Source organism: Mustela erminea, chromosome 4 (genome assembly GCF_009829155.1).
Source record: "Mustela erminea isolate mMusErm1 chromosome 4, mMusErm1.Pri, whole genome shotgun sequence".
NCBI classification, from domain to species: domain Eukaryota; kingdom Metazoa; phylum Chordata; class Mammalia; order Carnivora; family Mustelidae; genus Mustela; species Mustela erminea.
Window position 1 is genome coordinate 29627755 of NC_045617.1, and position 16965 is coordinate 29644719.

General features: G+C 34.4%; 1 protein-coding gene across 5 annotated transcripts in view; it reads right to left on the minus strand.

The window, feature by feature from the left end:
- The window catches only part of GRIK2 (glutamate ionotropic receptor kainate type subunit 2), a 653190-nt gene that overhangs the window by 245126 nt on the left and 391099 nt on the right, over positions 1-16965 (minus strand). For all 5 annotated transcript variants that reach the window (XM_032338955.1, XM_032338957.1, XM_032338958.1 and 2 more), the window contains 2 exons: positions 14322-14465; positions 11522-11629 (listed from right to left, as the gene is read on the minus strand). In XM_032338955.1, coding sequence (XP_032194846.1) covers positions 11522-11629; positions 14322-14465 — 252 coding nt within the window. The remainder of the gene's footprint in view (positions 1-11521; positions 11630-14321; positions 14466-16965) is intronic.

Genomic DNA, 16965 nt, shown 5'->3' on the forward strand with positions numbered 1-16965 from the left:
AAAAGAAAATAATCTGGATTGGAAAGGAAGAAGTAAAACTCTATTTGAAAATGACATGATATTATATACAGAAAACTCTAAAGATATACACACACTCACACACACACACATATTACACAGCCATAAAAAAAGACATCTTGCCATTTGCAACTACACGGATGGACCTAGAAGGTATTGTGCTAAGTGAAATAAGTTAGACTGAAAAAGACAAATATATGATTTCACTCACATGTGGAATCTTAAAAACAAAATAAATGAATAAAGAAACAAAAAGTAGAATCTGACCGATAAATATTGGGAACAAACTGATGGTTGCAGGAGGTAGAGGGGTAGCAAAATGGGTGAAAGGTACTGGCAGAAACAGGCTTCCAGTTATAGAGTGAATAGGTCATAGGTATAAAAGGCACAACATAGAGAATATAATCAATGATATTGTAAGAGTGTTGATGATGACAAGTGGTGGCTACACTTGTGGTGAGCATAACAGAATGTATACAGAAGTTGAAGCACTGTGTTGTACACCTGAAACTAATGTAACATTGAACACCAAGTACACTCAACCCCCCTCTACCCCCCCAAAAGAAACCTACAAGGCATTAATGAAAGAAATTAAAGAAAACACAGGGAAATGACAAGATATTCCATGATCATGGCTTAGAAGAATCAATATTGTTAAAATCCCTATCCTTAATCAATATTCTTAAAATCCCTACTACTTCAAAGGTATTAATAGATTCAATGCAATCCCTATCACAATTCCAATGACACTTTGCAAAGAAATAGAACAAATAACCCTCAAATTTGTATGGAACCACAGATACACACACACACACACACACACACACACACACACACACACACACAGGTGCAAATAGCCAAAGCAATCTTGAGAAAAAAGAACAAGGCTGGAGGCATCACACTCCCTGAATTCAAACTATACTACAAAGTTATAATAATTAAAACAGTATTGTATTGGCATAAAAACAGACACATGGATCAATGAAACAAAACAGAGAGTCCAGGAATAAGTATATATAGATCTATATCGATATATCTATAGGTATCTATAGATATATCGATATAGATCTATATATCAATATAGATATCGATATTGATATCTATAGATCTATCAACATAGATCTATAGATATATCATAGATATAATATATATTATCTATAGATATATAGATATATATCCAATTAATTTATGACAAAGGGGCTAAGAATATACAACAGGGAAAGTACAGTCTCTTCAATAAGAACTGGAGAACCACATGCAAAAGAATAAAACTGAGCCACTATCTTACTTCATACATATAAATTAACTCAAAATGGACTAGAGATTGAATTTAAAACCTGAAACCCTAAAACTCCAAGAAGAAAACTTAAGCAATAAGATGCCTGACACAAGACTTGGTGATTTTTTTTTTTAATCTGATGCCAAAAGCAAAAGCAACAAGTAAAATTAATAGATGGGACTAAATCATTTTTAAAAACTTCTGCAAGGCCAAGGAAATCATCAATAAAATTAAAAGGCAACCTACTGACCGAGAGAAGATATTTTGAAATCATACATCTGATAAGAGGTTAATATCCAAAATATACAAAAAACTCATCAACTCAACAGTGAAAAGTAGCCCTATAAACAATTCAAATAAAAATGGGCAGAAAATCTGAATAGAAGATAGAAAAATGCCAACAGGTACATGAGAGTATTCTCAACATCATTAATCACCAGCGATATGCAAGTCACAACCACAGTGAGCTATCTTACACCTGTTAGAGTAGTTATTGTGGAAAAGATGAGAAATTACAAGTATTGGTAAGGATGTGGAGAAAAGGGAAGACTTGTGCACTATTGGTAGGAATATAAATTAGTGTAAAAACTATAGAAAACAGTATGGGGTTCCTCAAAAAATAAAAAATAGGACTACTATAGCATCCAGCAATTCCACTTCTGGTTTTTACCGAAAAACAAACATGAAAACAAAACAACAAATATGACTTGAGAAGATATATATGCCCACATGTTCCCTGCAGCATTATTTATAATATCCAAAATACAAAAACAATCTAAGTGTCCATCAATGTATGATAAAGTAATTGTGGCATAGATCTGTCTTGATTAAAGAGCCTCAGTATACTTTTCTAAAGATCTGCATGGCGATCACAAGAAACCACTCTGTATATTTAAAACAATCTTAGCGCAATATGGAGTCTCCTTCATAAGTATTCAAGAAAATATTCCCAATAATTAGTTACCTCCAATCATATGACACATTAAGTATAGTTTGTTTGAAGGGTATTTACCTTTTAGAAGAGAGGACATCCCTGATAGCACTATTTGAAGGTATTGAGAAATGGAAATCATATGGAAGGTATTGACGTTAAATGCTAACTCATATTTGGGAGATGAGTTAACTCTCCAATTGATCAAATGTACACTGGTGGAATGTATCTTTTTCCATTAACTAGTATACCCATTCTTTCTAGATAATTTACAAAGTCAGGTTTCAAGCCTACATAGTGTGATGTATAAAAACAGAACCTTTTCAACACCATAGTTGTTTTGCTAAGTGTTGCAAGCAAACTAGAAACTTCCTTCTCGTCAATTACCTCCCCTCTTCCAATGATCAATTTTTAAATGAAAAGTAGAGATATTTACATTGCTGTCCAATGACAGTATTGTCTAATAATAATTAATTGTTGTTTATTTCCACTGGATCACATTAACAGATCACTTTAGAAGGAATTTACACACAATGCCCCAGAGATAAGCATGAATCATTTCCTAGTAATTCTTACCTCCTAGGTATTGCTACCTGAGAGGAAGAATTCATAGTAAAGAACAATTGCCTGTGAACTGAGCTACCTTCATGTGCTAAGTAATTTGGCCTGGGACGACCATGCAGAAACCCCTCAGTTAATTACTTTCCTAAAACTAGCTATCCACCAATTTCCACAGGATCTGGAATTTCACCATTTGAGAACTCTAGCGTTAATATAAGAACAATAAATCAGCAAGTATATAATGATCTAACAAGAAGGGATGACCAATCCAAACATAAATTTTTTACCTTTAGGATTTTTATTTTTGTCTAGGACAAAGTCAACTCTAAATATTAGGAAAGAGTTAGAAACAGGTGGTAATTTTGATTTTTTAAATAAAATTTGAATCATTGAATTAACTGTTCTCAAATATAACAACGTGGCAACATTCAATTAATTAAGGGTCATTTTTCCAAGATTAAAAATTAGTTCAGATATTACTTTAAAATCAAGGCAATGCTGGGTGCCTGGGTGGCTCAGGCTTTAAGCGGCTGCCTTTGTCTCAGGTCATGATCTCAGGGTCCTCGGATGGATTGAGTCCCACATCGGGCTCCTTGCTCCCTGCTCCCTACTCCCTGCTCTGTGGGAAGCCTGCTTCTCCCTCTCCCACTTCTGCTCATGTTCCCTCTCTAGCTGTCTCTTTCTGTCATATAAATAAATAAAATCTTAAAAATAAACTAAAAGCAATGCTTTAAAAGTTATATTTAGTATACACGTTTAATTCAAATTCAGGAGTCAAAAGGAAAAAGGCAATATTTGGTATTCTCTGATGGGCCAAAATAGGAAATTGTATGCTCTCAAATTTACTGATTTCCAAAACATAATGTCATCTGTAAAGAGCTTTCTTAACTATTTCATCATTGTGAAGGTTAAAAATTATCAAGCAAAATCACAATTATAAACATACTGACACACAACCCAAAAATGTCAGTGCAGTTGTAAGACAGGGCATATAACGAATTCTATGTAAGAGTTAGACAAATTAAACGGTTAATATCTCTAAAGAAAAACACTAGGCTTGGATCTGGACTAGGATGCATTTTTGCTTTTTAAAAAGCAAATAACACATTTCTGACTAGTCAACATGACCATTAGCATTGCTTTCCTACAGAGAAGCAAAAGAAATCTCAGTTCCTGGGAAAGTTGGGGGTCATTGTTGTCATGGGGACCAGAATACACATATCAAATGCCATCAAAGAAAGAAAGATTTAAAACTGCTATTCATCTGGTATCTAGAAATCTATCAAAGAAATAGTTCTCACCTATCTAGTGTGGATTTTCACACTTAGATAAATTTTGAAGACTGTAAATTCCATTCAGACACCTTTTTCCTAGGGAGTTAATGAGTGCAGGATTCTACAAGCTAGAGAAAGGTCAATAGTAAAGACTTTTATAGAAATTACCACTTGTTCTAAAAATATGTATGGTCTACAAAAAGTTTTTCAAAAAGCAATTTGAAACATGTTCTGATCCTAGAACATCTATGCTTGTAAACTCAGGCAGGCAGGATTTCACCACTAATTCTCACCCTCTCCATACATTATAAAAATATTTGAGTTTTCCGTAAGAAGCCTATGGATTATTGGTATCAGTTTCTACTAGTGGGTCCAAATGCCAGCAGTAAATACTCAGAAAAAAAATAACATCCAAAGTTGAAAGGAAGCTTCACTTGAAAGTAAACTATGACAAAGTTACACTTTAGAAAATTTGCAAATATGAATTATCTTGCTTTATATTGTATATATAATTTCTTAACTTTGTAGGAATTGGCAAACATGTATTCCATAAAATTGTTTTTTGTAGTCACTTTTCTTGTTCAAAACTTCCCCTAAGGATATGTAAGTTAGAAGCGGATTTTATTATAAAAACATCCCAAGGCGTGTACAGAGAAATGTACTGGTTTTATCCTTCCTTTTTTTTTTTTTCAAAATTAATATAATATTAACACACAAAGTCAATTTGTATAAAGACTAATTAGATAATTTCCATTGAGGAGACAGAGAATTCTATTCTCCAAATTCTATTTTAATATAGGTCACACATTCGAAAAAACTACCAGCAAAGTAACCAAAACAAATAGTTAACTTTGTGGCTAGAAAAAAGATAGGAGAGGTACACAAGAATGATTTTAGTTTAATACCTCTACTTAGAAGTTAATATTCCTAATACAGTAGAAATCCATTTGAGCAGAGACTTTTGTTGTTATTGTTTTGGGAAAGCACATGACATATATAAGTGGTTGCAAAACATTTGGTAAGAAAACTCAATCATGTGGTAGGAATACGTGATTTTATTATTATTTTATTTATTTTTATTCAGGTATAATTAATATATAATGTTACATTAGTTTCAGATGTATAAGTGATTTTATTATTGCATTATAGTTTCTTTTAAAAAATTATTTTTTAAGTATAAAGTGTTATTTTCCCAAAAATGACCTCTAGATAATTCACCTTGCAATGGAAATACACCATTATCATGGAGTGTCATTACTCAATTCAAACCTCTCTTATGTAAAAGGTTCCAACTGTTTTTGCTTTACTCAGAATCCTTATGAAGTTACATTCTGAGCATCTTCTCAATGTTTCTTAACATCTTATGCCATTTAATCAAGTGTTTATGTCCAACTGAAGCTGGTCTTTCCTAAGCACATAGTTAAGCTTCAGAGGACTAGGTAAGTAAGGTTAAACCACTTCCAGTGGTCATATCCTAGTTACATATTCAAAGAAAAAAAATATAAACTAAAAAATTTCATTTTATTGTCAGTTATGATGACATTTTTACTTTTCTCATGTCAATTTTTCCTGACCTTATTTTTGTGCTCTTTCTTTCTCTCCCTCCAAGTGACTTCAGTAATTCCATTGACAGACTGAGTATACAAACAGACAACAGTCTGGCCATGTATGAAATAGAACTTGACCCAGAGCCTCTGGAGCAAACTATCTGGGAAGCCAAACCACAATCTCTGTGGCAATCTGCCCCAAATGGTCAAGATCTGTTCAATTACACACAGCTTCCCTATTTTTTGCCAGCGGTCTATGTTTCCTCCTGCCAAGATTCTCCAATCAGAGTGCATAGGAGGCCTTTCCTTTTTTCCACTGTAAAGCTTTTCCACTGACCTGCCCGCCTTCCCATTCTGCCAAATGCCAAGTGCTACGGCAAGCTCTGAATAATAACTTGTGTGTCCTCATTTAAGTGGTCTATGCTTATTTCCATACCATAAACTTAGATGATGAAAAAGAGGGAACTTTTATAAATAGAAGAATTATTTTTCCTCTTTAATGCAGAATTGGGGCCTCAGAGATTACAGTGCTCTATGTAGGGTGCATTGGGTCTTCTTGCAAGTTCAGACTTCAGTGTTGCCATCGCGGGCACTCTAAAATCCTATTCCCCTTGAAGCCTTGACTCACAACCCCAACCCACTGACTAACCACTGGAGTTCTCTGTTCCCATTGTGTAAGTAGGGGGCAAACTGGGGAAAAAAAAAAATGCTGCATCATAGGAAAATAAATTTATATCAGACACATGAATAAGCATTCTATTTCTTGTGATTCTTATGAACTATTTCTTACGGTTCTTATGGTGATCCTTCCTTCATTCGATAGTCAATAACTATTTCTTGAGGATACACTTGTGCCAGTAACTTTTCTAGGCCTTGAATACGTAAACAGTGGGACTGGGAGCATACAGAATTACACATTTTACACATTGTGGTAAGTGCCAGGAAGGAAAAGCACAGGGCACTATGAGGTTAAATTTGGTCAAGGTTACAGGACACCTAAGGAAGAAAGACTTAATTTGTGACCCCCACCCCCCAGGGTAAGTAAGAGTTATCTGGGCAAAGGACTAGTGGTGAATTTTCCAGGCTGGGAAAACTCTACAGGCAAAGTAATAGAAAAAGCTTTGTGTCTATGAAAAAATGAACAAAATCCAGTGTTATTAAAGCATAGAAAACATCTGAGATGGTAGTGAGAGTTGAGGGGGAAGGTAGGCAATACTTTGTAAACCATGTTTGGATTTTAATGAAAATACACTGGGAATAAGTGAAAGGATTTAAACAGAGCAATAACATGGATTGATTTGTTTTAAAAGACACTGGTCTGGCTGCTGACATTTGGGGAATGAATTGTAAGGGGGAATAAAACAGACAGGTTTTGTTGGGGCTCCAATACAGATGTTCAGGTGAAAGGTACCCTGGCTACAATTACAACAATGGACGTGGAGAGATATTTTGGAAGTAGAATACACAATATGGTCTTTGAACTTAACAGAAGAATTGAAGCTGGGAAAAACACTTATTTTTATTTTCTTATTCCTAGACTGGACTACTGAAAAACAAACTGTCCTATTGCCTAAGGAAGACAAAATCTGGAATGGCACCTACAGTTCACCCCACCCCATTTTTTCTCCCCCTCTGCTCCAGAGAAAGTGCTGCCACAGCCTGGAGGGCTTTTTTGGACAGATGTGACTGGCTGTGTCTGCAGTATGAGTGACCCTTCTTGGACAATGGCTAAATGGGCTGCATTCCAATGAAGGTTCTCGTCAAGATAGAATGGAAAAGATTCAATACAATCTCTGAGTGCTAAGTGGGAAAGATGGGTTCATAGTCTCATTCCAACCCCAAACTCCTTTCCCTGAACATATAAACAAGTCGTCTTTCTTTTTAGCACTTACTATTGTCTAATCCTATATCGTACATTTGTGCATCCATTCACTATTGGCAGGTTTCCTTCAAAAGAGTATAACCTTCCTAAGGGCACAAGATAGAGGCTCACTCTGTATTTGTTAGAGGATCAAGTGAACAAACAAAGTGTGCTGGACAAAGTTGACCATGATAAAGCAAGGCAAAGGTAGTAGGCATGAGAAGTAATAGATAAAACTATCATTTTACACATTTTTTTCATTTTCCTCACCTTGTCATGATAAGATAGAATTGAGGATAATCAAATTCTTAGCCTTGACATCTATAAAGATTGTATCTCTAGGTTCTCTTAAAGGCCATGATATTCTCACTTTTGCCTGTTCCAGAGGAAAGTCCTTTGCACTCTACATTTTTTGAGACGAGGAATTTGGCACAGAGAACTTGGGTGGAAGGGTGAAGTTCACACACTTGTGACAGATTTGGAATTGTAATTTAAGTCTCTTGGATCACTATTGGTTGAGCCTTCTAAACTGTGAACTCTATCAAGATCGGAGTTCTGTCTTTACATCTATGGGTTGGTAACTACATTTTTGAGGACAAAGTAAAAGTAAAGTTGGCAAGACTCATTAGTCTTCATGAATTAGATACTGCTATCACTGCCTGATGCAGCTGAATACACTGTGTGTTAGAGAAGGTAGGAAAGTTGTCCATAAATAGTAAATGGCAGAGCAAGGACTTGAGCTCAGTTTGGCCTGAATCCATACCTGGATCTCCTAACCATTCTACTGTATTAAAAAAAAAAAGTACATTTTGCTACTTAGAAGCACTTTATTCCTACTACTCAAAGTCAAATCTGTCACAATGGCATTGCCAAAAAATTCCCATTATTCTTAAGATCTGACGAAACTAAATTCAACTGCCCTCTTTTAGTTAATGACTTACATACTTTTTTTTTTTTTTTTTTTTTAGAGAGAGAGAGAGAAAGAGAGAGAATGCAATGAGGGGTAGGGAGGAACATAGGAAGAGGGAGGGAGAGAGAGAGAATCTGAAGTAGACTTGCTGCCCAGCACAGAGTGCCATGTGGGGTTGGATCTCACAATGCTGAGATCATGGCCTGAGAAGAAATTAAGAGTTGGACGCTTAACTGACTGAGCCACCCAGGCATTCCCTTATATACTAATTTCTGAAGATTCTTAAAGCATTTGATTTGAGCTTTTAATTCCCCTTCTTTTCTAATTTACATTCACCCAACCTCAGTACTTTATGTGCCTCTATATATTTGTTCCAATTTACTTCTTTTTTTCCTTCCTTTCTTCCTTACTTTCTTTCTTTTTTAAGATTTTATGTATTTATTTGACAGAGAAAGAATGTACAACAGGGGAGCAGCAGAGGGAGAGGAAGAACCTGGCATCCTGTTGAGCAGAGAGTTGGATGCAGGTCTTGATCCCAGGCTTCTGGGATCATGACCTGAGCTAAAGGAAGACACTTAACAGACTGAGCTACCCAGGCACCCCTCCAGTTTCTTTCTGATGATAATTTTCCTCACTAATTTCTTCAACAGTCTTTGACTGATGCTTTTATCACTGACTTCTACTTTTATCACTTGGTTCCTCCATTACTCCTTAAAAGCACAATCCCAATGCTCTGCTATTCCTTGAACTAACAACGCTGCTGAAGATTCAGCTACTGCCTCTGTCACCATTTAGTCATCTCTCACTCCCAACCAGAATAGTTTGATATTCATGACTCCATATTAAAATTATTACAAACTATAATATCTTTCCACACATACCATAGACCTCCAGACTATTCTCTCTTTGAATTCATATTATGTACTAATACATTGCAAACATCTCATTATGGTGCTCACTTTATGACTTAAATCTAGCACTTTAGCTCTGTCTCCTATTTTCGTGAGTGTGTGTGTGTAAAATGATCAAATCAAACAGTAGCTATGTCTTTCCCCATATTGTTACCTTTTTCTGCAGTGACTCAATCTCCACCAATCAATACTTCTCCATTATTCAAAGGCTAATTCTAGGCACCTCATATACCGTGACTGTACTTAATTATATCCTTTTTCAGAAATACTCTGTTATAGCTCTTTTAAAAATTGAAGCAGTTTTCCATTAGTGTGTTATCTGATCACTCTCTATAAAAAGCCCCTTGAAGATAAAGATCATGTGTAATTAATTTATCAAAACAAAATTTCAAATTTCAGAGGAGTATACAAACTTTTCAAAATCTCAAGGCAACAGTATAACTCACATTGTTGTACCTTGCTTATCATTCTGGTTGATCACCCCATGTACTTTGTAACCATTATATTCAGGGTCTTTCTATAATCCCCACTATTGCCTAGAGAAAGGTTTTCTATTGTTTCCTTTACAGGGGCCATAGTAACAAGAAAGACATTGCCATTTCTCTATTGATGTGTTGAAATACTAACAATAGCCAGAGTTTATCCTAGTGCCTCGCAAACGTCCAAAAAAAAAAAAATAAATAAATAAGATAACAATATCTCCAGTAAATATTGGAATAAAACCCATAAGAGCTGATGAAACCACACCATTATCAATTCCAGTCTTGGGTATAGAATAATATTCTCATTGTGGGAGCAAGGCTGTTAGAAAGTGATTGCCTCATGAATATTTGTTTTACAGTTTGTTATGAAAGATTCCTGACTATGCATGGTCTTTCAAAGGGTACAATCTCAAACTCTCAGCGGGCAGAGGTAATATTCCTGTCAACTTTAGTCATCAGGTGGTTATGATATATTCCTTCCTATCTTGGTAACATTATCAAAAATGTTTTCTGTTTCTAAAATTATTTGAATCAACATTCAAATAAATACGTTACTGTTTTTTTTAGGTTAAAAGAGCCTTTCTTCTGATTCAATTTCCTTCTTCAGTTTCCATTTGTAAGTAATGCTTCATGTTTAATAGCTAAATGAAACACAAGACACCTTACTATCTTGAAAACAATATCTCAAATATAATTTTTTCTTAAGTTCTTTCTTTTTTAAAGAGTTTTTTTTTTAAGATTTTTATTTTATTATTTATCTGAGAGAGATAGCGAGAGAGAGAGAGCATGAGCTGAGTAAAGGGCAGAGTGAGAAGCAGACTCTCAGTGGGAACCCCATGTGAGACTCAATCCCTGGACTCTGGGATCATGATCTGAGCTGAAGGCAGATGTCTAACCAATTGAGTCACCCAGGCACCCTTTTTTAAGGATTTTATTTATTTATTTATATTAGAGAGAGTGAAAGCGAGAGAGATCACAGAAGGACAGGGAGAAGTAGACTTGCTGTTGAGTGGAGAGCCTGACGTGGACCTTGATCCCAGGACTCCAGGATCATGACCTGAGCAGAAGGCAGTCACTTAACCAACTGAGCCACCCAGGTGCCCCAATTTTTTTCTTAAGTTCTTACCAAAATATCTTTTCAATAAACTTTCAATGAATCTATCAGAAAAAAATACTTTAATGCATATATTACAAATATAAACAACTTACACTAAAATATTTCTAAAGTAAGCATATACCCAAATTCTATAATCATTGTCTGACTTTACCCTAGGAATAGAATCAAATAAGATAGACCAGTGTAATGTATTTATGTATATACCTAATTAATTCTGTGTACATTAAGTGAGACATTTCATTTGAATATGACCCAGCAAAGGAAATAATCCTTCTGTATTTAATCTTTCTTTATGACCTGCTCCAAACAGGAAAGTCTATGCAAACATAAAGTATAAATATTTTTAATTACTATATTAAATCTCAAGGCTAATAAAGATTACATGCATTTCAAAGCATAAGAAAAACTTGGTGAGAAAATAAAATACTTATTTGTCTTAGGACACTTTTTATCCTTGAATACTAATCCTCAATTATTATATTCAACATAAGATATCAAATATGTATTTTAAGAGTTATTCAGAAAAGTTAAATGTTAATGAAATGTGGCTACAAGAGGAACTATTTCCATATTTCATTAGGATCTGTTGTATTTAATAATTAAAGTAAGTAAGTTGAATGACTCAAGTACCTTTTCCAAACCTTCTTCTTTGAGGCTGATCACATCCAAATCAAAATCTGTTCGTAAACCATTGGTTTTGTTGAAAGTTATTCTGCCTGTGAGACCTTCCCAATGTGCCTACAGGAAAATAAATAAATAAATAGGATTCACAAACAAGTAAAGGAAGATAAAACATTTTTTCACACAAAAAATTATTTTCATTACTTCTCATAAATTTATCACTATTGATTTTTAAGACTTTTTTCCTCTTTTACACTTTGGAAGATTTTTGTCTATAGTTGTTGCTTTAGTCTCAGTATAAAACTTATTATAAATTTTCATTTTAAATAATGCATTTTCTATGAATAATTTTTATGAGAAATTCGAAGATTGTTTTAAATAGTAAAGCTCTTTTGCAAACTGAGAATAATTTAGTCACTTATTATAATACACGAACTAGTGAATATCTCACTAGAGATTGCAAATAGAATTACTGTTATAAAGTATCACTCCTAACTTCAGATTAATATGAACATAAACTTACTTCATTACAGAGAAAGAAACTGAATTTAGGAAAACCTATGCTCTACAACTTCAATTATACACATTTCTCTTAGAATAATTAACTTATTACTTTATTTTCCCTTAAGTGGGATTGGGAGAAATATATCAAAATTATTCATGTCAAGCTATACTTCCTGTAAAAGGAGCTTTCCATGTAGAAGGAAGTGAAAATGTAATAATCTAATTACATAATGAGTTAAACCCGTCATAGGTGAGCAGATTTCTTAGTTTTTTTGTTTTTGTTTTTGTTTGTTTTTGTTTTTGTTTTTGTTTTAAATACAGAAAGTTTTCTCATTCTGCTGGCTACATAGAAAAAAATGTTTTCCATTATTTGTCATTTGGAAATAGCTTGGAAAAAAAGTTACATATGAAAAATTTCAAGTAATGTTACATATACTCATAGCTATAATGTTTCAAAGTATATATACCAAGATCCAAAGAAATGAAACCAAAGAGATTATGAGTAACCTTTCAATAAGGACTACAAATGGATATCATTATTAGTATACTAGTTAGGCTCCATGTATTTCTATACTTATGTATAGGGATTCTAAAATAGTTTTAGGCTAATAAATTACAAATAAAACAGAAATAATTGTAATACATGTCTATATACATATTGTAACATGTCATCACTGAATTTAAACATGTGATAACTGGTCTCCAATAAGGAATAAAAAGATATTTAACCTATCCTTTTCCAAAGAAAATACTTTCAGGTGTTTAACAAAAATGCATCTTAGTACAAAAATAGTCAATTTGATCAAGAAGTACAGAAGTAGAAGTAGAAAATAGTTAAAAACAACAGCCTGGGATAGAGGCAGCATAAAGAAATGTTCATCGGGTAAGAATGTACAACTAATAAAATACAATCACAAATCTAATTCTGAACTACCTCGCAACCAAAGCAAGGAGGAAAGTGTGATATAAACACAATATACAGGGTCCATAATGTCAGACATACCAACTATGCAGGAGAAGCTCAGCTCTTCCTGGCACTGAAACTTTAGAGGAATGTCTCTTGTTGGTCCTCATAAAGAGGCTCACCATGTGATTTAGTGGACAAGGGCCTTGACAGCACTTACAATAAATACAATAGTGAGTTTCATACAACTGTTTGTTATAGGACCGTGTGACACACACCTGAACGGTCAGGTGCTGCATTCAGAAAGCAATTCTTTAACCACCCAAACCTATGCAATATGTCCGCAGCTCTCTGATGCTCAGTTTTAAACCAGACATAAACATAGAACGCGAAACAAATAAAGAACTACATATGCCTCAGGGAGTGTCATTTCACCCAACTGAGAGTACATTAAAAATCACAAAAGGAAAATTCATGGGTATTCTTTGCCAAGGAACTGGCATATTCTTAAATATGACCCTATTTTCACTTTTATTTTTGAGATGAATAATTTATTATATGTTGAATTGATGATTTCTTTAAAGCACATTAAGAAAACTCTTATGTGGGGATAATTCCTGTGATTTTCCTAGCAAAGACTAAATTTTCATAGTTACACTTTCATATAAAAACTCCTGTTATACTCAAATGAAATGTATCCCAAGCTGACAGTCATGATGGGACAACTAGGAAGTGTGTGTGTGTGTGTGTGTGTGTGTGTGTGTGTGTGTGTGTATGTGATCTTCAGAATTTTGCCTTTTTTTTTTCCTCACTGGGGGCATTCTTGGTCTATAACCATAACAGTTGTAATCAGAAATGGTATGTGACCATAAAAATGATTGTATTACCCAATATGAAGCAAATTTTGCACTTTTCCAAATGCAGATATTCTGTTTTATGTTAACTGTTAATATAATGACAAAACTAGACATTATATTTAGGAACCATAGATCTAAGTAACAATTCTTTAAGACGTGGGACTTAGTGGAGTGCAAAAAAAAATGTTGCCTAAAATACATTCTTTAAACTGTATCTCCACATAAATGAAAAGTAATACCTATAAAGACTCAGAGAGATAAAAACTAACAATGTCATAAATCATAGGTCACAGATTTTTATCTGTTTACACAATCATAGGTATCTTGAAAGATATTTATTTACTTGTCATGTAATTTTTCCCCTTTTCTTCCGTATCTTTTAGTAAAAGTGTTAATTTTGCCTGTATGGAGGAAGAAAGAAAGTTGAATTCAAAATATAAAAGTAAAAGGCCACCTGTGAGGAAAACTAAAATAATCTCAATGCATTCACCTTGAGGAGAAAAGAGACTAGGCAGATATGCTTCTCCCGACATACCCGACATACCTCTTTAATTAGGCTCATAAAACGGGTCCCGAAGCGCCAGGGTTTGTGTCTATTACACTGTAAGGAACTGACTGTCATCTGAGGAAACTGCTGGACGCCCACAGACACCACGTGCACGGCATCATACATTAGAGCAGCATCCGTCTGAAAGCCAAGAACAAGGAAATATGGAGTCAGTACAACCAGTGAAACCCACGGGAGGAGGTTTGGAAGGGGACTGAAGGAGTGAGAGAAAAATATACTCATTTTACCTTCACCTAAGGGAGACAACAGTTCTTCTGATGCTCTGGTTCTCTTAAATAAGATGCTGTGTTCAAATTACTACATCAGCTCCATTAGAACATTTGACCTAAGCTCCCTTTCCTGAAGTGGTAACTCAGTTTCATATTGTCCTAGTATCTCTGTTAAAGTAGGAAATGTGTGAAGACATTCATTGTTTCATTTTTTTGTCATCCCCTCTGGCTCTGGCTCTGTTTGATTGTCTCAGTACACAGACCTAGACACACATCATATGCACACACACAAGATGAATGCCACTGAGAACATTTTGAATGGTTACATAAATGACATGTTGTATATGAAATAAATAAATAATTTCCTTGCATAGGAAGAATGAAAGAAATTTGAAAGGGGAGTCACTTAAAAAGCTTAAATATAATCCCCAATCTTTTCTTCAACTTAATTTTTCAAAAGGTTCAACCTCAGAAATGATGCTACAGTTTTTGAATCTCAATACATGTAGTAATCCCTTTTTAAGAAACTAAACTTAATCCCCTGTACAGTTTTCTTTTCCCCAAATTTCCATATGAATAAAAGTTCCTTTTGTCTTCGCAAGTAAAACGGATATGAATTCTACTGTGTTTGCACCTGCTCAAATGACTGACCACTTTAGAAGTTGATGATAAAAAACAAATTGTTTGTAAGTCATAACAAACCAGAGGCTCAGTGACGTTCAAATGCTGTGTTAAATGAAGCCTCGCATTGTGTCTGACGGATCGATGCCAGGCTCACTACCTACGGACGAGGGCCACACTGACTGTAATGCTAGCAATGAACTTTGGGCCATCTGCTTGGCATGCCTCAGAATAAAAGCATATATTTCCTCTTCTCATTCACACAATTAGTGAGCTGTGAAATGAATTCCAAAATGAATAGGAACCCTGTAGATTATAGCGTTTGCCACAATACAATACAAAATGAGTACACACAGTCGCTTTCATGCAAATGGATCCTAAGGAGCTTTACCACATAAAATGGAAGACAGCTAAAGAGACAATGCAATGACAGAACATAATAATAATGCCATTTTATAGTTCATAAATCTTTGGGGAATATCGCTTGCATTCCTAACCTTCAGTTTGTAAATACCAGCTGACTCCTTCCGCATCCTCTGATAGCTGCGGCATAAAACTAGGATCATGGAGTTGATACAGGCATACGTCATGAGCCTGAGGATTAGACTGATATTTGTCTTTGGCCTGAGGTAACATTCAGGAGACAGATCTCAGATACCACACAGGTGATCGTAAAAACAGTTACCAAGATATGAAAGACAGATTTGATTCCAAAATAAAATGCATTTTTAAAAAAATATCACTGTGAACAACGGTATGGAATCATGAACACTTTCACACACTACACGAGAGAAAAGAAAGGACAATTTTGCAATCTGCACCACAAAACAGCCTTAAAAAAAAAATCTACATTCTTTTTAACCCTTCTTCTAACCAAGTTAGAGAAAAGAACAAATGCTACATACATGATTTATTTTTTTAAAAGAGTGGAAACCTACCAAATGTTCGAATGAAGGAAATACAGTAAAATCACAATGGTATTTTATATAACCACTAAAAAAGATGTTTTGAAAAATAATCAGTTAGATGAGAAATTGCATGTGATATGATCCTAAATGTAAAAATAGACTATGCAGAGCTGGATGTCTAGCATTAGCCATTATATATCATTATGGGTACTTCAAACGTACTACGTCATTTATTTAACTCTCACAATAAGGGTTTAATAAATGTGCTACTATTGTTCTCATTTTACAAATGATGAAATCAAGTTTGAGAGACATTAAGTAACTAAGCAACGTCACACAGTTAACAAGTGGGGAGGCCCCAGACTCAGCCTCTCTGCTCATAGCTAGTATTCTTAACCACCATATAACGTGTTATATGAATAATAACAGTAGGTTAAAAAGAAAAAAAAAAAACACTAAAATGAAACCAATGATCACTCCTGAAAGTTGGTAATTAAAGGAATTTAAACTTTTTCTTTTTATTTATTTTCTACATTTTCTTTAAGATAGAAGTTTGCTAAATACCATTTGATAATTTTCAAGATTAAAATTTTTATCTATTTCCACAAAATAACTAAAATAATATAAATATGATATTGCTGCTATATGCCATGATTTACTTACATAAGACTTACATGAAAATCCTAGAATAGTAATCTTATCTAAAATGATAATGTTAAGAAGGAATTTTGCCAAATTAAGAGTTTGAAAAATTGTTTTTGGTACATAGTTTCAGCAATCAGAGGACACACTAGTTGATAATAAAACTATTTGAGGGGCAACTGGGTGGCTCATTGGTTAAACCCTCTGCCTTCCGCTTGGGTCATGATCCCAGGGTCCTGG